The 23,510-nt window shown below is 35.5% G+C and overlaps 1 protein-coding gene across 3 annotated transcripts in view; it reads right to left on the bottom strand.

The window, feature by feature from the left end:
• The window catches only part of ASPP (Ankyrin-repeat, SH3-domain, and Proline-rich-region containing Protein), a 238,395-nt gene that overhangs the window by 112,413 nt on the left and 102,472 nt on the right, over positions 1-23,510 (bottom strand). For 2 of the 3 annotated variants that reach the window (XM_076120576.1, XM_076120577.1), the window contains one exon: positions 14,943-15,001. In XM_076120576.1, coding sequence (XP_075976691.1) covers positions 14,943-15,001 — 59 coding nt within the window. Of the gene's footprint in view, positions 1-1,407; positions 2,060-14,942; positions 15,002-23,510 lie in introns of those variants that run through there. The other variant, XM_076120574.1, reaches the window with a different exon arrangement.

Genomic DNA, 23,510 nt, shown 5'->3' with positions numbered 1-23,510 from the left:
GATTTATTTAACTCCTCGGAGACGGGATCTATTCCAGTCATTCCCGTTTTAGTTCACAGGCTAGTTAGTTATGCAACTCCTTGCCACCCCAGTGACATTTTTATTCCATCCCCTAAAACAGTCTTACAGGATTTAAGAGCTGAACGCTATCGACATGGGCTGGTACGAATCCTTACGAAAGGATTGAATGAACGTTAAAGACTCGAATTCTTACTATAAAAGGGTTATTTGATTCCGATCCAATCTCTACTACATTGTTCTTGGTTTCTTCTCGTATAAATGAGAGGGATTTTTGCAGTTGTAATGCAGTACAAAGTTCACCGACAGTGCTAATTAAAATCGTACAGCATACCGTGAATTCGTGGCGTGCGTCCGCTGACGCGAATAACAAGAGACCTGTGTTCGCGCGGGTGGCTATCGGGGTTTATTTGTCCAATATAAAGCTAGAGTTTTGTATAAAATACATTTTTAAAAGCACTATTTTGCGTTAACTATATGCACTAATAAATACAAATTCATTGAAACATAAAAAGTGTTCAACTATAGAGTTTCCAATACGTACGTAGGTACTTACTTACATAGGTACAACCTACCAACGTGCTCGTTTATAGCATGGCAATGACATAATACCAATGATATATGAATATTTACACAAACAACAATTTTTACCTTAGAAGACTTTGAAATAGTGCAATTTACAGTTGGCGTATTTACAAGGCTGCTTTTTAATTAAGAGGTCGTCCTAGGAGCAGTGCAGAAAAGTAAATATCAGCGGGCGACTGAGTTATAGCCGGCCACACTGACCCCTACGCTTTGCAGTTCTCTACTACATCGCTAAACCAGCGCAATTTATGCTATTTAGTGGAAAACGGTGCACAGAAACAAACAGCTAGGTTGAAAAGTTGGAACACGGTTTTGTAATATCGAGATATTAAATAGAGGTAAATTGTAATGTCACTATTTCATACAATTTTTAATATTACCATAGCTAGGTATTTATTTTGTAATATATACCTATGCGGTTAACTGATAATTTAACATTCACCCGCAGCGTTATATAATAATAGTTCATATGTGTATAACAGACGAACATCAGTAATTAACACTGCATGTGGACAATACACCGGATTAATACTAGTGCCGGCACTAATTGAAAACTTTTCACGTCTGTTGTTTGAGCGCTTGTTATTTTTGTGACATTTCAATTTCATCCTGTCGAAACAGACAAAAAATATCTCATTGAACGTATCAAAATAAGTGTAGCGACCATAACGAAAAGGAAAATGAAATGTTAATTAGCTGTCACAAACTTTGACTTCAATAAAGTCGGCACAATGAGAAAAAACGTCAAAAATGTTTTCATAAAAGAGCAGTAGCGATATTAATAAGAAGAGAAGTGAAGCCAACCTTTTTGTATCCGCCGAGTCGCAGCGCTCTCTGCAGGCGCGCGGCCCGCGTCGTCGACAGGTACACTATAGGCACCGCCTCCCCCGCTTCCAACTCGATGTCGAAGTCGTTAACTGCCTCACAAAACTTATAATCCTCAAACTTTTTTGCCTCACTCTTCATTAGTTCCTCACTGTCCCCGTCGTCACTTATCTCGTCTTTTAAAACTTCGCTTGCCGGGATGAAAAGAGGGTTTTCGTAACAACGATTAAGAAGTTTAGGCGCTTCGTTTACGATGTCTGCTTCTTCGGAAATCCGCTTTTTGATATCGCGTGCCGATTCGGGCTCACTGTCGTCCGGGAAACTTATTAGATAATTGTCAGTGAGCGCGCGACGTCCGTCGGCGGACACGTCTTCAATCACGACAGGCGACATGTTTACATCAGCCGAGGTCGACGTGAATGCGCTCCACCTCAGCCCGCTAGTGAGACGTCCACACTCCATTGTTCCCAGGGTTATGTTTTCACTGATTCAATAACTTTGTTTATTATTCAACAAACATTAATATGTATGTTACATGCTTTCGGTGTGACAGTAAAAGTCGAATAATGAATTGCGTCTGTCGACGAGTGGGCGTATTGAGTATCTGATTTCAATCTGCAATCTCTGACCGCTGCACGCACACACGTGGCGGACATTAAAATGTATCTTTTGCCGCTAGGCAAAGAAGTTATTTTTGGAAACTCCGCATTCGTACAAATAAAAGATAAATCTTTTTCTGAAATTACGAGTTTAAATTTAAAAATTATACTCGTAAAATAGCATAATTCGTTCGTTCCACGTGTGTCACTACAAGGCCCAAATATTGTTTACTTCGTGCGTTGCATGGTTTTTAGTATAATTTTATGTTTGTACGCAGTACAACGTCGGATATGAAAAGGTTTTGACGTTTTTTAAACGGGTACCTATCAAAATGTAGCGAGGCTGTCCACAGGTGTTGAAAGGCAGGTGATAAGGGTCACCGAGGGATCCCACGCCCTGTTTCTACCTCTCGCCTCAAATTAGCTCCAGCCAGCCTCATGGAAATACCTTTATTCCCTCTTTACAGTATTCTTTATGACATAATTGTGTTTATTTTGCAAATTGTGTTATTTTTGTGAAAATCGTTTTACCCTTCCTATATTTGAAAATAATAAATTGTATTTTTAATTGTTTTGGAGGCATGTATTTTGAATGTGTCTGTTCGTTGCTACTTAATGCGGCTGAAATAAATCAGACGGAGTCCAGACAGGACAAGCCAAAACGTAAATGTCATGCAACAAAACTCAGTACGGTGTCATCGCTCCCGACCATCTATTTAGACTACATGTACTAAAAGTGGAATATCGTTCGCTTATAGTCACTTGCTAGCTTTTATACGCAGTTTCTTCAGAGCCGTATTCGGTTACTCGAAGACAAATCCATAAACTTCTCTATAAATAATAGTTCTATTATAGGTACAAGTTCTTTAAGGCATAACATAAGTCTTCGAGTGAAATTATTACTATCCAATTTTTTGTCTTTAATCAGGACTTTATTAAAACATGTAACAAATATATTTGCGTATTTACAGTACTAAAAGAATGCAATTGTAACACGTTATAGAGAAATGCCTACGTTTTCAAACGACTGACCGAATACTTGCACAAGTTTTGGCGTCAGTTGCATTGAACGATATTTCATTTTCGCAAAGCAAGTGGTGCCACCTGTCGTGTCTCTCCAAAAATAACACTATTTAATGTGCAATAGAACTAATAATTATGTATATTTTAACGATTCCATGAACCAATTAAATGCGTACAAAAGGCGTCTATTTTTGTTTTTATAAGAAAATGGCCTTGCGGTGACATATGGATGGACTTTAAAATTAATGAGTTTCACTTTAATCTAAAGTTTAAGGAAATCTTTTGTGGTATCCTAAATTTCAACATAACAAACGGAAAATGTTTTTGAAAAACAAATTAAGCCTTAATAAAAAACAAAACATTACCGATAGATAAAGGCCAATAATGTGTCTATCGTGTTTATTTAAATCGTTACAATAGAAGTTGTTTGTGAAACATATAATAGTGGACAGTTCACAATGGCCGTTTACATGTTATCGATGTTAGATTGTAAACACTGACCTAACACGACAATGTTACCAGATAAACAAAACACGGTTCAGGCCAAATTATCCGTGACCAATTTAAAACATAAACTTTTTTGTTTTTATAAAAACAGTAGCTGCACTTGTTTGTAGGGGTAATTAATAGCCACTATTTGAATTTAAATCGACAAAAAGCTTTACATATTGTTGAAGTTTTTACGGACTAAGGAACTAACGGTACATTTTAAATAATGTAAGTCATCTTTGACCGCAGTCATCCAGAAAAAGTACATCCTACTAAGAATCAGAAGAAAAACAACTGTAATACGATTTGCAGAATTTCCAAAAATCACTGAAGCAACGAACTTTTTACAGAAAGAGGATAACGGCTTCCCCTTTTTATAAAAAGTTATTGTGATTCCCACTCCTAAGTAGAAGCTCTACAAGTTTTACAAAGTGTTCCCTTTTTTCCTTTCGGTAGAGCGGGCGGAACTTTTGAAGACAAACGTGTAACAAATATACGATACAACTTTACGCAAGTTAGTAAATATCATCAATAAGCAACAATACCACCCAAGGGAACTTCCTATTTCAATAACACCAAACAAAACAGAAAGTCACCTTTCAAAGAAAACACAAATTCACTAGACGAGTTTCACAGTTTATTAATCGACAATTACACTTATTAATCAGCGGATAAACTTGTCACGTTCGTTTCATATCTGTCCTAAGTATGATATTTAATAAACTACTTGAATGATAGTTTCCGATCCAAACGTCAAATGCTCGCGACGTCGGCGCACGCGCCGCGCGGGATGAATCGAGACTGAACCGTTCTAATTTTGAAATGAAGTGGGTTTAATAACATTGCGTACATTTTCCCGTTTTCACAGCCGGTGACATCCGCGATGAGTCATCGATTCAAATTTTTGCGCTTCATTATTATTAAGGTGATTTTTCTTGGCGCTTATTGAATCTCGAGAATACTGTGAACCCTCGCACAAAGGAATTGAAAGATTTTAAAATATGGCTTCTGGCCAATGTTCCTAGATTGTAGTAAAAGTCTGTGTCGTTGGATTATGTTTAAAGTTTTAGGTCTTGCAATATTTTTCAGTGCCAAAAACAATATGTCCTTGTTACTAATAGGCGCAAAGATCAGTCTAGTCACTGTACCATTTAATCAGCTAAAGATAATTTACTGGCGCTTGACTAGTACAGTAAAGACCTGCTAGCAAAACATGTTATAGAGTCATTTAATAATGAACTGACCTACACTATTCACGAATATAGAACAATACAAATGGGCTATATAAACATACGGTACGTTGGTACGTGAATCAACTGTCACCTATTGTGGTAAATATTTGGTTGAGTCAGCGGTTAACGCTACATACTCGGGTTAACATGTACTATCGAATTAGTCCAAAATGTAACAACGAACTAGATCTATATTTATAAAGTACCTGGTATTATGGTGATGAGCGCTCGAAAATATCACGATTATTCCTGGAATTTATCCAAAAGTCTGCTAACGATTATAAAGAGACGTTCTCATGATCTTCCTGTGATCGACTTGGTCATAAAACATGCAGACAGCCTTGAGTCTGACTTTGTTATTGTTTATTAAACCGCATTAGATGTCAGAGTGGAACTGCGTGAATTTTATTAGCTAGTAACCGCGACCTTGCGTCGTCCGTCGACTGTTGAGCCCGTGCCAGGATCACGTTTGCACTCAACGAAAACATTGCGAACTTTTTATTTTATCTAATAAAAGTATTGTGACTAACTCGTGTTCTGAGAAGATCTATACAATTTTCTCTGTATTTTGGAAGCCACTTGCGCAGTTAGCTTTTTGAATAACCAGTCGAATTCAGTTAGCTAAGCGATATCCCTTTTATTTAACTCCATAAGCCAAAAGACTTTAAAAATATCTAACACGTTACAGTAGCGAAAAAACTATGTTCCTATTATCCATGCATATTTCAGGCTGTTTCTAATTATTTGCAGCTACAAATACGAGTAATATTCCACAAACGAAACAAAACTTTGTGATATTGTCCTTTGTGTTACTGATGCCGTTTGTTTTTCACTCGCGTAGTATTCCAACTAAAGGATTTTACTCCGGGTCTCGTTCAACATCTTTATTGATTACATAATTTCTTGGTTTTATTTCCCTAATGAAGATGTAATTCTATTGTACTTACGTTGCGATTGTTAAAACCAAGGTAATTATAGGTAATTCTACCGTCTACCGGGCACGGTTCCAAACTACTTTGGGTTTACTGGGAATTTCCTGATATAAAAATCTCAATAACGCTGATCGACCCGATTCAGACTGACTATTAGTCGCTTGAGAAGACTACATCAACGAAACAGTTAGTCTGTAAGAATAATGCCAATCTATTTATCTTCATGACAACCTAAATCCTCCGCTATGTCCAAAGCATTATCCTCTAAGTGTGTAAATAATTCACTACCGTCACGTTCATTAGCATAAAATAAAATGGGTCAGAAAATAAACGATAATGGGTTCTCCATTATTGAAATTTCATACTTGCGAAGAGGCTCAGAGAGTGGGTAATGAACCTTGATCTGAATAGACAAACTGAGTATCGCAGGTAATTATTGTTTCTTTTTATTCGGTCGGAACAAAGGGAGGGCTTTTTGTTTTCTCTCCGCCCCTGTTCAAATGTTTGTGGTGACAACGCTAACGAAATCCCGGCTGTGGCGACAGGCACACATGTTGCGGAGATATATAAATAAGCTTATTGCGGATTTACATGATATATTACGTGCAAACTCTACTGTTAATGGTAAATAGCTTTTTTATTTGTTTTCACACTTCCCAAATGGAATGGCTGTTGTGATAAACATTAATGAAAATAAATCTCGACGGAAACCACAGATTGTGCATTTTACATTTGTCGGGCTCCGGTACTCAGATAATTTACTATCTAATACTATATAGTTAAATAACTATATTACCGGACTAGATAAATTAAAAACTTGGGACAATTTGTTAAATTAGCGGTAGCAAACAATCAGACCGTAAGAACCCAAAGTAGACTTCATAAGCTCATAATTCATATAGCGAGCCGAGATAATTACTGGAAGTGTGAAGGCGAGTCGGCTGGTAATTCTCTTTAATGAAATCCCTATTTCACCTGAGGACCCTTCCTATTTATAATGAGATATACGTATCATAGAAAGTGTAGAAATAACTTGAGATGGTCAAGAATTACGCAGCTGTGTGCCAATAATATAAAATTGTGATTGCTTAGTGCCTTCTAAGCGTGGTTATTGCAATGTTCTGCTAGATTCTAGATTGTTCTTATTGTACACAAAAGAGTATTGTATCCGGCATTGGAATCGTAAAGCATTATGGATATTTTTTATAGTATTTCTATTCGATTTGACGATCGGGTAAAAGGTGTTGTACTGTGTCAAGGGGGCAACTTCGATTATAATAATGGGATTCAGAAGTCTATTCTGCATATTCCTGCCGTTATTTGCAGTCGTTGTTTTCTCGTCCAGTCGTATTATCTTATTCATTACAAACAACTATGTAACAGTGCCTGTTTTTCCACACTATTCCGATGCCTGTATTTAAATGACGTTATCATGGAATCAGATCTGAAAGCAATGTGCATGTGGAATGTGAATCCGATTCCAATTACACTGAAAGCCCAAAACATTACACGTCGAGAACGTATTAATCCTTCACTGTACTTCGCGTACTCGTAAATAAAATATCAGTTGTTTTTACATATAAATATACTGTTTCAATGTTAATTGTAATCAGTAGCACAGTTCTGTACAACCGATACCATCGAGTATCGAAATTTTGATATTTAGAATGTGTTTCTACGACGCCCGTCAGAGGTGCTGATCAGATTTTCATACAAAATTTCTCGATGTCAAGCCGGTTGTCGATTCTCGATAGTAGTAGAGAATCGAGCTACAGAATCAGTGGCATAATTTCCTACTGCCGGTACTATCAAGTATTGAGAAATTGACATTTGGAAATCAACTTCATAAATTAGTACGTACAGAACACGCTAGGTGCGCTGATCAGTCTTCCATGCGAAATTTTTCGATAGCTTCATATTGATCGAAAGTCGATTATGATAGTTAATTGCCATAATAAGCGAGTGTATTTTGAATGGTTCTTTAGATTGTTTATCGAACATTGCTTTACCGTTCTTTGATTAGCTCCAGACTATTCGTAGATTTTATGTGCTCTCGTTTTAATGAGTGTATGGTGTTTGCAATCATTATTAGTTTAATTTACTTACAATAACAAGATGTTGTGAGGCGATGAAATATATTTGCAGTGATTTTAAAGTGACTCAAGGATACTCAAGATTTAATGCACTCAGAGTAAAGTATATTTTTACTCTTTGTGAAATTTAATAAATTTCTAGCGTAGTGAATTCCAATAAAGTTGATAATACCTGATTTGCATTAAGATTACATAATTTTTCTTAAAACGATATTTATTATCAGTGGAAAATTAGAAACGGCCGCTTAAAACTCAATTCGTTCAAATTTAAAGCTAGGTTAAGTATATGAAAAAATAAAATCAAACCCAGATAATAAATGAGACCAACCTTTTTTTTAAAATAGAACGTACCTACGAACGCGGATGTAATTTCTTGGATTGCACTAATTTTCATATGTATTATTAAAGGCAAATATTATCCTTAAACAGTGGACTATTGTACCTGCTCGAATTATCTTAAAGCTTATGAGAGAGCTCAGCGCAATATGGGCTGTATTCTTCCTTATTGTTTGGGCCAATTTACCGGCATCCCTGTTCCAGATTAAAAGGCGGATCAATTGACGCTCCACCGGTATATTCTGTCCTTAATATATTATTATTACACGTGTAAGTGGTAATTATTCGGGTGATAGCTTTTCGTCGATAGGTCTATTCATACAAATAAGTGTTTGTTTCTTCTTACAAGGAATTTCCAATAAAAGAACGCTTCTGTGTTTATTTGTGAAGATGAAACATAATATATTATGAGCGTAAAGAACCGTTTGCAATCTCAAAGAAAGAGGTCAGGGGTCGTGGTCAATGTCAAACTTGAAACCTTGATCCAAATACTCACTATGCAATTTCATTTAAATTGAAGACCTCAAAACGTAAGTGAGGTACAATTTGATTATGAACGGCGATTTGCAGCGATTGAGATTATAATCACAAAATTGGGGTAATTTTGTAGACAAAGTATTTTTGCTAAAACATCTTTAAGTCGAAAAAGAACCGTTGAGTAAATGAGAACATCGCGTGCGTCTTCTAATCGAGGCCCAATTTGAATGTTCGTCCATCAGCTTCCAGACAGAAGCTGTTAGAAATTAGGTTGCCTTGCCAAATACTTAAGCATCCCGTCTGCACACGCAACCCGAAACGCACGAAACTCTACTTTCACACGACACGAAAGCATCTACAATTTATTTTACTTCTACAAAAACACCGATCCCAAATTGGCAATTTAGACCGCGAGAGGTTTCACCTAATGACTCTGTTAACAACACACATAACACTCGAATCAAGTGAATCAATAAACCTCTCGTCGGGCTCCCGATCATCAATCATACGCGAGCGGGTCCTTTTGAGCTCATAAAAACTGACGTCACACTGTCGTGTACATATTTATGAAGCATCCAAGTGATCTGCTATTGATGGCCTGTCCCATTCATCAGTCAGAGGAGCCGTCGACTAACAAAAACTTGTTCGTAACAAGATTTTTGTGGGTGGACAGCGATAGACGGAAACGCGTATGTGTTTGCGAGTGTAGATAATATTAGAGAAGATGTTTCAAAGCTTGGCCTTAGCTAGAATTACATATTACTTAAGAAACAAATATGTAAAATAAAGACTTCACTAATGGCGTGTCGTTTAAACGCTAAAACTTAGTTCGTTTAGTTTAATGACGTTGCAAAACTTCGCGGAGATTTTTTTCTCACGGTTGGTTTTGAGAAACACAGTTCATGGTCATGATAATCTACGAGTATTTGGTAATTGCGTTAACCAAACAGTGGCTATTATAAAGCCTAAAATAAATAAAAAGTATTTTTGAGGACTGCGTGAGATATCTGTTTCATTGATGATAGTTTTTCACTGAGTATTTCAGTATAATATGCTGTGGGACACAGAGTGCTAAAGTAAATAATCGTTGGCCGTCGATTAATTGTGAGTAAAATCGGGACATGAGCAAAGGCTTTTATTGATGGACACCGAGACACGGCTGGTAAATTGCCTCTTGCATATGCATGCGGTGGATTGGCAGCGGTCGATCCGTTATGAGAGTCATTCCAACCTACGCCTCCACGATTATCGAATGTTATTTCAGTTTTTTCAATAACGTTTATCTTTTATACTTTATTCAACAGCATGTTATTAAATGGATTTTAGTTCACGAGTAAACACGCTATCTCTTTCTCCTAGGTGAAAAACTCAATGAATATTTTTTATATTATGAACTATCAAACATTCACTCAAAAAACAATGGCTTTTTGTTCTATCGATTTTATGCAGAAGCCTCACAATATCCTATGCAATATATCAATACATCAAACGTTCATGTGAGATACGTATTTTAAAGCCGGATATACCGATGGCACGTATATATTGTGGAAGCAATTTTAATCTCGACTGTGTGTAGGTTGGGCTACTATTGCACTATAGGATTGACATTGGTTGAGCTTCTAAATTCCTGGAAAAAAATAAATCCCCAGCGCATCCGACCACGGCCCACAGTCACTCGACTGCAATCAATAGGAACGGGAATAGATACAGTCGTTATGCAACTCACTTCTTCAATCAAAAGAGATATCACACATTACCCATCTTCACCCGGCCTCGGCAGTTTCTTTAAAATGATGCAACTGGTAGTAAAATCCTATGTACAAATACACACATAAAATTTTACTGACGCATCTATAATCTTCGACACTGTCATCACGGTGCATTCAAATGGCTATAACGGTAACCAATCGATCGACAACTGCTGATTAGATGATTTAGCATAAAACCGACTCATTAGTTCATTGTAGATAAGGTAACTGATCGATCGTCCTATCTTCAGCAACCGCGTGACCGGTCGTACGACTGTCACTCAGGGATGTTACGTAGTAACCCTATTAGTGGCGTGTTGTGTACATAGTCAAAGCCTCGTAAAAGCTGTAATCTGGTTGGACCGACACGCCGATCCTGTTAACGCAATCAAATGTTGGCGTATTTAAATGTTGTCGTGGAACAAGTGTCGGGAGTCTCGCGTAGGAGTCGATCGACTGTTGGGAGCGACCGTCGAACGAATAATTACTTCGTGTTTGCCGAGAGACGTTTGTAAATCGACTTATCCTGAATCTTTGATTACTGTATGCATGAATATTGTATGATTTCATTGGGTTGAAATAACCTCTGGAAATTCTCACATCTGCACGCTCACCAGCTGATTTCCTGTTCATTTTCTCAAGTTCGGGTTAAGGCTTAATATTTCATGAATGGTTTCTGTTCCCAGGAAATAATTATCTTATTAATAAGAACACCAAGAATTTCCCTTAACTTTAACGCAAAAGTTCTGTACGACTAATCCGAGCAGGAATTTTGTTTGTTGTTTAATAATGGTTATAATTCAAAACTCATACCGTCAACATTTCTCTAGTTGAATGCTATTAAGACATGCAGGCAAGGTCCTCATGATCTATACATATACGAATATATTGTGTATATGGAGATCTCATAAGTGCCATATGAAAACCAGTTTTCCTTAATAAGTAGAACTTTCTTCCTTACAATGTCAACGCTATCAAAGTCCACATTACATCTAAGTACGTCGCGTATCTTGCATGAGGCTTGAACGGTGTCGGTCAGTCCGTTACGACGGAACCCATTTGCGGGGGCCGGCCAGCGCAGCAAACGGGTTAACCTCAATGCAGCGTCTTGTTGCCTCTCTGAAATTGACCTGAATCGTCTTTACCAAGTTTGCAAGTAAAGTAGTGCGAGGCGAAAGAAAATCGATCGGGTTTCTGTGACATTTCGTTTATCCGAAGTGATAGAAACGGATAAAACTTTCTTAAAATTGAAGGTCATTGAGTACTTCAACATCAGTTAATACCTAATTTAATATTTATTAGTAAGATAATTGAATTTGAATTATAACACACCGTTTTTATATATAACCTAGGCATTGAGATAACCTGCAAATTGTAATCTCGTCGCAAAACGAACATCTTAGCAGTCTAAAGTCCACCACAAAAACTGTCCTCTTTTATTGTTTATAGGAAATATATTTTTATTCCAATATTTCACAATTCTCTGTATTTTCTTTGTGCCAATTAAAAAGCAGAAGATAGATGCTCCAGGGACCAACTTCGACCGATATCTCAAACAAGCGGCTTTAGTTTTATATTTTTAAAATATACAAACCAGCGCATTCTATTTCACGGGAAATAAAGATAAACCCCGGTAACTGAATTTGATGCATGGCTGTTCGAAAACTTTCCGGATAAATAAAACAACATTTTAAACGTCAAGAACAGGTTTTATAGGAGCATCAAAATATTTTTTTACCTAAATCTTGCAGCGATAAAATTGAAATGTATTTTTTATTATGATTGTCATATCGATCTTCATTATAAAGGTTAATATTAAGTAAATACATGCTGTTAAATTGTCTATTTATGCAAAATCTACATTGTTAATTTTAACGAACGAAATAAACATTTTGGGAATCATATTGTTTTATTCTTTGCCTCAAATTTTTTATGTGGCTTTGATTTGATTTGTGAATAAGCAGTATCTGACTCCTTAAGGCGGCGATTTAGTGTTTACTAAAAAAATATTTGGTCCAGCTAAAACATTACATCAGAGAAAATCTTGAAAACGACTAGGAATAAGCTGATTGATTTACAGATTTCTACTAATCTCGACTGTCACTGATAGAAAGTGCGAACATTGAAATGAAATTACCACTGATTGAGCTCGTGCACTACTCTCGAAATTATAGTAGATACATTTAAAATTGCAACGATACTTGTGTATTCGCACTCACTGCTGAATACATTTTAACTAGAGCGCTATGTTTTAAATGTATTTCAACTCGTGGATTGATTTATCATTGAACCTGCAATGTTTTTAAAGTCCAACCTAAAAACATCGTATATAGATGTCTGTCCCATAACTTTATATTGACGATAGACTTTAAATGAATAACAAACGACTATCGTATTCTTGTTTACTATTTATAACCGCGTCGCGTCTCCACAACTAACTTTGGCGTGCATCCAAATCCCATTTTTTAAGGAATTTATTTCAATTCATGAGCTTTGGCTTCTGTATTAGTGTATTTCTTAAATAATTGGCAATAACATACAATGTTGACTTTAATTTAAACGGTTATTGGGGAAAAACAATTTGCTTGAAGCTTTCCGACCTTTGCTGTTATAACTTTTCTTTCGTAATGCAGATCGTAACAGGGTATGCGAGAATTATAGTCGAAATAAGCCTTTCTACAAGTTTTAATTCTAAAAATTAGAGCTGTAATCCAATTATAGAATGACTACTGGCTATTGTAGATGTAGGGAACAGACTATTTTCGAAAGACTTATAGCTCACAAGGAATCTGATTTTGGCTCATTTATTCTGTTATAATATTACATACAATTCATATCGTTTGTCGAATGTACGTGCTATTTTTGCCACTAAATATTTGTCGCTCCCACCCGACTATTAGAACTAATTGGTGCTATTATGAGCACATTGGTACTTCATATTTGACGGCAATTCGAGTATTAGGTACCATTCACACGTGAGCCCGACAGTTTAACCGGCGCAATTAAACTTGAATATGAATCGGACAATCGCAAAGGGCCGAGTGTCATCTATCATCGGTCGGACTGGACAGGTCATCCGTTGAATAATGCCACGACCCTAACGTCCAAATCGTAATCGAAACGCGTTTGATTGGCATGTGTGATAGTCGCTAATGGCAAATAAATATGGTAGATTGATTGTGTGATTGTTATTATTGGACAGATAGCTTGTATTTCTAGCGTTTTACTTCTACCTATCTTAAAATGTTTTGGAAATATAAAGTATAAATTTTAAATAAATTTAACCCATTAATGTCCCACTGCTGGGCAAGGGTCTCCTCCCGTAATGAGGGAGGGGTTAGGCCTTGAGTCCACCACGCTGGCCAAGTGCGGGTTGGGGACTTTGCATGCCCTCAATAAATGTATTAAACAAATTTTAGGCATGCAAGGTTTCCTCACGATGTTTTCCTTCACCGTTGGAGCATGTGATAATTATTTCTAATACACACATAACTTCGAAAAGTCATTGGTGTGTTGCCTCGGGTTCGAACCTGCGACCACTTGCGTGGGAGGTATCAACTTATACCACTCGGCTATAATAAATATATATACCAGTACCAATACCAAAGTAATACCAAAGTAATAAAGTATATATACCAGATATTTATATCGGCCCACAGGATAAATTGCATGTTAATGATACTTCTTTAAAAAAATATAATTGAAGAAATGACACATAATTATTCAAATTACCATATAAGGGGTAAAATAAAGTCAACCATAAAACAGACATCATGATGCCGACAATGTTAATTTAATACTTCCATACACAATTAAGGTCCTTAACAGCTTCGAAAACGACAAGGAGTGATATCAATAAAATATAACCGTAATCATAATATACGTACAAGGATATCGAATACACGAAAAGTAAAACTTGAAACTTCAAGGAGATTGGGCGGCCTCAAACAAGATCACAAACGAATCCAAAGAGCCTGATTTCGGATACCTCGAAGCCTTTGCGGAGATCAACCGCTCCGCACATCAACGGTACAGTCAGCTCCAAAAGTAGCTAAACAACTTCATATTTTCAAAACCTCTGTGTTACGAACTTTAATAAATAACTTATCAAAATCAGGTATAATGAATTAGAATTATACATTTCAATCAATGGCAAATGTTTTTTCCATGGAATAATGTACACTTCAGTATATAGGGTTTTAAAAGATTGAGTGTGATCAGCTACTTTTGGAGCTGACTGTACATACTTTATATCATTTGTGAATAGAAAATCTTGTATTACAGATTGGATATGATCTAGGACAAATGGATTTGAGGATTGTTTCGTACGCGTTACGTGAATATCTGTGATAAACGATTTTCGTATAGTTTAAATAAAAAGGATTTGTGGCGTGAAATGTTAATATTTCAATAGCTACGCGCAATACTAAATATTTTTCAATTATAATAAAATTGGTACAAGAATGTGTTTAGCGATGTAAAAAAAATATTAAAATCAAGATTATTACTACGACGAACATCGATGTTGATAACATAATTTCCTAAAAATATATCTAAAAATAGAAGTCAATGTGAAACAACTTACCAATTCCTCAGGTGATCCCGGTTCCTTCATACCATTGCTCTTATCCGTGCTCCCCGTCTCTGCAACAAAACAGTATATTGTTACTTTCGTAAATAAAACTTCCTGAGTAACTGTTTGTTCACTTGTTCTTAACATCATATCGAACATTGGTTTTATATGAAACTGAACGAGACAAAATAACAATTGCGGTAATTTTTCAACAAGCTCGCCACGAATTTTGTAATTCGTCGTAAGTATCGGATAGCTTATAAAGTGACACTTTGAAACTTTTTCATACCTTGTCACTATTTCGCTGTTGAATAGTTTATTCCACATTTGTCTTTTAGTAAACTGTGAAACTAGCTCTCATCAAACCAAAAGTAATTGGGCTTTCGATAGCCAATAGCACAGTCCCAAATAAGAGCAAATGGTAAACTCGCTACAGAATTCAGCGGTCAGACCACTATTAATTAACGTGTAAATCGCAACTAATCTATCGGTACCCACTCATTAACAAAGTGCACCAAAACCACTCAGAACAGTTTAGCATTCAACCGTAAATAAATTAAACGATGAATATATTATGATGAATCTAAAACACTAATTGGAATACAAGCGTAGCGTGATGCCGACCATCGAATCTCGATATAACATTAATTAGCTAACCAAATTAAGTGTTGCATCCACCGCAATTTCCGCTGCCAACGTTATTATTTCAAATATAGATGCGTGATTTCGAGCTATCCTCGACTACTAGATAGGTACTATTCGCTTGAATGTAAGGTACAAAAATATCAACGTTGGAGATTGAAATTATACGGTACAAGAAGTCAATAAAGAAACTTAGTTATAATTTTATGAGCAATTGTAAAAGAGTATGAAATACGAGGCTGCAAATCAATTTGTAGATCCACATTTTCAACCTCAAATTAAACTTACTTGCCTTCAGTTTTCAGAATTTACTCAATTCTATGTGAATTTGAGCACGTGAAGTATATAGAGCGTTATGACCTATACAACTCAGTAAATAATTTCTCAATTACCCAATGGGATTTAACACGGGCAAAAAATACGGGCACGTGTTCAATCCTTACATCCTGATTTTGTATTATGATTTTATATTGTAATCTTATTGTTCAATAAATCAGTCAATCTACGAGATATAGGTGAGGCTCTCCCATGTGTGCCGCAACATCCGGCCTTCGGTACTCGATCAAGCAAGGAAGACAACCAACCTAAAAACCCAATTTATTTATTGTTCATTGTTTATAGTGCAAAGTTTAATATTAAGTTTATACATTTGTGTAAAATCTGTAAATCATACGGCAATTGATTGACTTGAAATCGTCTTCAAAAGAAGAAAACCCGTTAGAAAATGGCAATCAATAAATATTGAAAAGTTAAGTTCAAATACCGTAGTAAACATGCTTGTGTTCATAATACTATTTAATTTAAAAGTCAAAAATAGCATAGTAATTAATGCACGAACTTGCTATAAAGTGTAGTGAACAAATGAGAGTAATATTGTCGAGACAATGAGTGTCGGCTGCTCAATAAACTATGGCAGTGTAATAAGCTCCCGTTAACTGAAATTAATAATTAACTGGCAACATTAAATAACGGCCTTCCTCTGTATTTGTTGCTGTTATATTGAAGTTTCTACTGCGAGTTGTATTTTTACTTTAAATATTTATTTTGTTTAAGTAAGTTAGAGTTTAAAATAAGTTGGTATGCCAAAAAGTCTATTTCTTTAAATCTTCATTGGACATTTTTATGAAGAAAATGTACAACACATTATTATGATGTTCAAACTTTTCCAATAGTTCCTAAGTTCCTTACGAAAATCTTAAAAAAAATACAAGATACATATTTCGTAATTAAATGCCGCTTATAAAATATGATTTGGTGAATTTTCTCTCGACGCCGAGCGCCGTGGATACGGAATACGGATTTTCTCATAACATAATCATGAAAAATATTAAATTCCTGATTACCTTCGCAAACAGGTTTACGGTGACGTAAATATATGCGTTTATGTCCTGTAACCATTAGGGGGAACTGTTGCGAAACATAGTATTATGCAACGTGTTTACAAGCTTAAAAACTAGTATAAAATTAATATTCTTTGCATAAAATAAATGTATCGAACAGTTATGCATACATTGACATCCGTAGTTTCCTTTATTTTCTTTTCGACTAATTTAAGTATTGTTAAATAATTACATCCAATATCATGTCTTTTGAAAGCTATTTTTCTAATATCAGGTTCAGCAAGTGGTAATAATTGTTTTGAACGATGAAATGGTAGGTGGTTTTAGTAAATATTTGCTATCGAATACCACTTAAAGAAAAACCTTTTCGTCCTTTCATATGCGGAAAACTGCGAAATAAATTGTTTCCTTGTTACACTGGGCGTACAGGTGAAATAGGTAAACAAGGGAAATGTCAAAGTGATATATTTTGCTACAAAAACTACAACCTTACATATACCTGTAATAATATATTACTGGGAAAGCCCAAACTACAGTCAATCTTGAAATAGGAACTACGGAATTTGAAGGAAAGATCTTCCAGTATTATAAGCTGTGTATTGTACTTGGGTTTAAAATGTTAGTAAAGGTTAATTATAAGACACCTCTGAAAGCCCAATCGAGAAAATGTAAAAAAAAATGATCACAGAAAATGTAGAACTTAGACCAAAGTAGGATCGGTAAATTTTTGATTAAGACAAAAATAAATTTAGTTTATTTAAGACATTTACTATCGTATTGACATTTACTAAATTTAAGGGCTAGCATTTGTTACAGTTTGAGCAGCAAAATGCAGGATTACACGTGGCCCAGTAAATGCGAGGCTTTACTTAAATTAGTTTGTGAAATTAAACTTAATGTTGCTAACAAGCGGGGGTTAATTTGTTTCGATTCAGCGCCTCTGAAGCGACATTGATTGCGTCACACACAGACTCAATCAACCCTTTTGTGTACTAAATTATAACTGGATTTACATAGAGCGGTTTAATTTTTTGATTTTAATGAGTTCACGTTGTGGATAAAAGTATCTTAAGAATGTTATAAAATATTATTTGCCGTTAACAATAATTTTGTTTAATATAATATCACGCCTGTTATGCCAGAGGTTGTAGGCAGAGGTGTAAGCACAGTCACGTTTTTCCGTTAGCTATGGTAGACCTATGTAATAGGGACCGAACCTATTGCGAGATACTATTGTGAAATGTTCTTATATAAGTTAGAAAAAACCAACAGTAAGCACTTTGTCCGACCCCGGAAACGAAACCTGGAACTCATGATCAGCTGCCGGCTAATTCAGTCAGTAATGTAATAAATTATGTATTTAATATCTAGTCTAGCATCTACATTTCCAGTTCAAAAATGCAAGCATATTAACATTTCAATAGCTGAGATTCAAAATATAAATCTTTTCATTGCATAACATAACATTTCGTAACATCAAAACCAAATTATAAATTTTGTGTCACTCCAATTTTAATATGTAAATGAGAAGTCGATAATTATTACCGGTGATTATGAGCCGGTATAAAATTGACCCGTAATAAAATCGACTGTAAACTAATTATGGCCTGTAATAAACGTTATTGGTTAAAAACGTATTCAGCTGTTTCAATTATTGGAAGTTTGTTGCTTGCGTAGATTCATTTCAGGGTTCAGAGGTTCAACTATCGGTGAATAACACAATCGTTATTAAAAATTGCTAATGTACAGCTTTGCAATTAATGGTTTAACATTTTTTTTATAAATTTTAAAATTTCTCTATACTGTAGAAAATTGTTTTTTACAATATCAAAGTAACGTTTTACTAAATAAAAATATAAAAATATAGCAGCATTTATTCATCTCAAATGCATATTTCTGCAATCATTTTCCGAAATGCTGCAGTCGGTAGCAAATTATAGTATAGTAGAGCTATCAATAGAAACCATGACAAAGCGGCTACGTAATCGTTGTTATCGTGATTAGTCTAGTCCAAACAAGCCGCCATCTCTCAAAGCAAATGCTGGCTGGCAAACTGAAATATAGCGATGTCTGGATCACGTACAATTGTGCAAAGCCTACACAAATGTCATATCAGATTGTCTCGCTTATTGGCACAGCAGGCATAATGCCATCAACTCTACACGGAATATAGAATACCATCTGATGTTCGATTGTACTTCACATTCCAATCTAGATTCAACTCTATCGATATAATGTTACAGTTCAATTTACAACGACAACTACTCCAGCAAACGGACACGGACAACCAAGATGAGATAACGATAGCAATAATCCAGACCAAAACAAAAAACAATTGCAATCCACATCGCAATATAAACAGCTTTGATATTTTGTAAATGGTTATTTTCACAGAACACGCCTTATAAATTGGTTGAAATAAGTACATCTGTTCTTCAAACAATCGCTAACAATATGGAAATGATTGTTACGGAAGTCAAAACGTAATGTTAAAATAAAGCGTGCAAACTTCGGAAATATTTCCCACGGGTAAATGTTCTCGCTGTAACGCTTCCTCGCGTTTATAATCATGTTTTACGTACACGTGAATATTATTAAATCAATAATCACAAACATTCAGCGTTGAAAGCTCAATTTAAAGGTGAATATTAATGTACCTCCTCACTCCTGGTTGCCTTTTACCAATTCCATCTAACATTATTATCTGCCATAAAACGAGCAGACAGACATTGAAAAAACAACATGATAAACTTGGTGCCACTATAAACTAGCGTTTATTCGTCTCACGTTCGTTCCGAGCCTTCACAGATACTAATTTCGCCGTTTCATGGTTTGTCTCACCACAAAAGTAACGCCCGGTTACGTGCGACCACGCAAATTATATCATATTAACGGTTTTTACGCTCCAGTCGAAATGATTCTCTATTCCCTTGAAATAGAATACAGACACAACAACACGAATACAGTAGCCGCAGTTTTATAACAGTTAACCGCAGAAAGTAAATCGTAAATCCGACGCCGACGAGAACATTATGTCACTAAGCGGAAACATTCAATGATTCTGTTGAGATGTTACACTATAACGTAACAAATCAGGGGTCAAAGATGTTTTATCGGTCTCGCCGAACTGGCGTATAAAACGGGGCGTAGTTTATGCAACTGACGATGGGAACCGCTTTCAAAACTTTCGCCGTCAATTAAAAGGCGGCTACCGCTTTTAGCCAGACGCGCCGGTCACGTTCCACTCCGTGACCGATGACTTTCTGTTACGTAAACCACTATTGTTTCTACTTTTAGCATCTGTCAAAGCTAGACCATTACGGAATGGTATCATGTCATAACACACTCATCAATCAATTTCTACTGGACATATCGTATTAATCATAGCGAACATTATCGGTGGTAGTAATTCAGTCTGGCTGTATTAATGGATAGGTTCAATTTAAATCCAATCCTATATTGGAAAGCCTTATTATGTTGGATTCAGCTAAAATAACTTGGATCGTAAACTATCAAAGCGCTTTGCTTATGGAACTAAGTTAGGCAATATTTCGCACTTATGTTTATTAATTGCTTTCAGAATTCGACAGCCGAATATTGTGAGAGGCAAATCGATAAAATCTAAACAGAAGTTGAAAAATACAATATATTATGTCAATTATATTAAAGTAAAGAAAGATTATATACGGGGTTTTATATTATCAGACAGCCCGCGGATAAATACTGTCTAGCAACTCGTGAGATAGTCCGTTTAAATGTTCATTATGTTAGTGACGAAAAGTATACAATATGGATTGTAAAAATGTGACATTTATATCGCAACGATATTTTAGCCAAGCACCTCCTTGACATGAGTCACCTCACTATGTCAATAAAACTTTGACACTGTCGGCATAATTCACTGTTTTCAACGCAGACATTCGCATATTCAAATAATATTACATTGGCATAAAGTAAATAATAGTATTTCGGCATTTGCGAGTCAATTTTCATAATAAACGGCCGAGCATGCAAAAGCAAATAATTCATTCACAAAACAATTCACACAGCTGCATGCGAAATCACACAATAAGAATAAACATTGGAATAAGGTAAACGTGTAAATCGCAGTGTTACTCAATTCATCTGCTTTCGACATGCAAAACCAACCATAACCATTAACTTTACGAAACATAAACAAGTTATTACCATTTAAATGGGCCGAGTAAGTGGCGTGTCAATACTTGTAATTACCAATTCCGTACATTCGTCATGTTGCCTGTCATGATGCGGCCAATTAGTTTTTAGCGAACATTTCCGTAATATCGAAGTGTTATAATAAACTCATTTATATGTAAGTTAACGAGCTTATGTTAGTGTGTCGGTTGAATGCGACTGCTATATTTTAAGAAGAAAAATATTTTTTATTTCTTTTTTCATATTAAAATATCTTCCAACTATTTAAGAAAGGCAGTATTAAGTGTCTTCGTGCTTCATGAGCAGCCAGAGTTAATTAAACTCACTTTTCATGATGTGCAAGAATATTTACTTGATAAGAGACATGATATACTTTTGCTAAAAACTCACGATGACATCGAACTATTTATAAATCGATGACAGTTAAGGTAAATAAATAAAATGTACGAGTAATTTATATACTAATAATAATATAATTAATTAATGAGTATGCATGATAATATGTGTAGATTAATAGCATGTCAATTAATTAGCATCAACCTATTACGAATAGCGGATTTTAATAAGAGTATTAATAAACCAAATTAATTAATTAAACAAACACCAACTCACTTTCCAATTTATTACATGTATATAAGCAAGGATTACGATTAGAACATGTCAACTTGTTAATTACGTAATTTATGTAAAACGGAAATGTAGAATATTAACAAAAATGTTAGCAAACATTTTCAATTTTACGAAAAGATGTCATACATTTTAAAAGAGAATTTTAATATCATCCTCAATTTAAATTGTAGCCGCGGAATTAATTTATCCGTCTCGTGTTAGCCGAAGTGAAACAGGTCACGTTGGAAGACGTCGCGACGGCAACATTTCGTCCTTTTACCTCGCCTCTTGTGCCCGTAAGTGCACGTATAAACCCTAATTGGAGCAAAGAAGTGGCCTTTGCAAAAAATATTCCGTGCACTTTTGTAAGATCTTACGTATTTCTAGAGGTGTAGATACACCTGGCGTTATTTATGTGAGAATTTTTCCTTAACGCCTTATCCAATTCGTAAAGTACTTGTACGTTTTTATTTCACAAGGAGCCAACGATACAACTTACAAATACTTTACAATTCAAGTTCAACAAACTTACAAACCATGGACTCAGTTTCCAGATCGTGTTACAAAATTTCATTAAGTTTGAATTGGATTTATACCAAAAGGAGGACAAACTTGGAAAGCAGTCAGCGATCTAGATAAAGTTTTCTCAAAAAATGTACTTAAAACTTTTTACCGCTCAATCTCATTTACGCTAGACACTTACGTCTACAAAGTGCGTGTATGTATCTTTATAAACAGATTATAATGTTTGATCTCACAGCAATAAACCGTTCATCGAGTTCACACCGTTTATGACTTATTAATCGCTTTCCTACGTGTATAATCGAAACAAATACTACAACAAAGTACATGTTGAATTAGCACCTCAAATGCCATTCCAGTCCCACAGTTAGACGCAAGAATAATGAGCTCGTCTTGCACCGCTAGCCCAATGCGGTGCTCACGTGTTTGACAAAGCCTTGCCTTAGAGAACCTTTACATTAACGTAGAATTAAGGCAAGATCATTCTGCATTCCGTCAGGTATCTTCATATTTTTAATCACTAGATGTATGTTTGCTCTTATATACTTTCGGAAAACTAGCCAAGTTTGAATAATATAACATAATATTATGCAATTGCATAACATAAATAACTTTTTAATACTAATTTAGATCAACAAAACGTAATAAGAGTTTTGCTTCCTTGAGTCGAAAGGTGAAAAAACAATCATAATAAATCTCAGTGTTTATTGCGTTAGTATTTTGGTACGTAATATATGTATATTACTATTTTCTAGCGTAGAGTTATGTCACATTAAAGGAAGTAAAAATATGTAACAAAATTATGTAAGTAATAAAAAAAAACTTCCTCGTCCGGTCGCAATTCGCGATGCGATAACTATCGGCCTTGTGAAACCACTGCGGAATAAACTTGAAACATATTTTACCACTTTCCTCGAAGTTACAAAACGGGAACAAAATGTGTCATCCGCGTATTTACAAATTGGAGCGAATTGCAAAACAAAATATTATTCTGACACGAAACGATAACATGGTGTAAAAATAACAAACTGAACATTTTCTGAGTGTGTCAATTCGTGACGTAACGGAACTGGATGTGTGCAAGCTCTCTTACGAAGACGAGGCAATAAGACCTGTATTTACACTGAGACTTTTACATTTTTTATGTAGTTAAGCAACTTGGACTATGTTAAACATTGTTTGTGAGGGACCGACGGACAGTTAGGAATCTCTGAAGGGTGCCTTAATTAAGTTTTCAACTTTCTTATACTACTAGTAGTCAGGTAGTTTATGTGGAGGGTTTTATGCTAAT

Source organism: Anticarsia gemmatalis, chromosome 12 (genome assembly GCF_050436995.1).
Source record: "Anticarsia gemmatalis isolate Benzon Research Colony breed Stoneville strain chromosome 12, ilAntGemm2 primary, whole genome shotgun sequence".
In the NCBI taxonomy this organism is placed as follows: Eukaryota; Metazoa; Arthropoda; class Insecta; order Lepidoptera; family Erebidae; genus Anticarsia; species Anticarsia gemmatalis.
The sequence above is the reverse complement of the archived record's forward strand: the minus strand, read 5'-3'. Positions and strand labels throughout refer to the sequence as shown.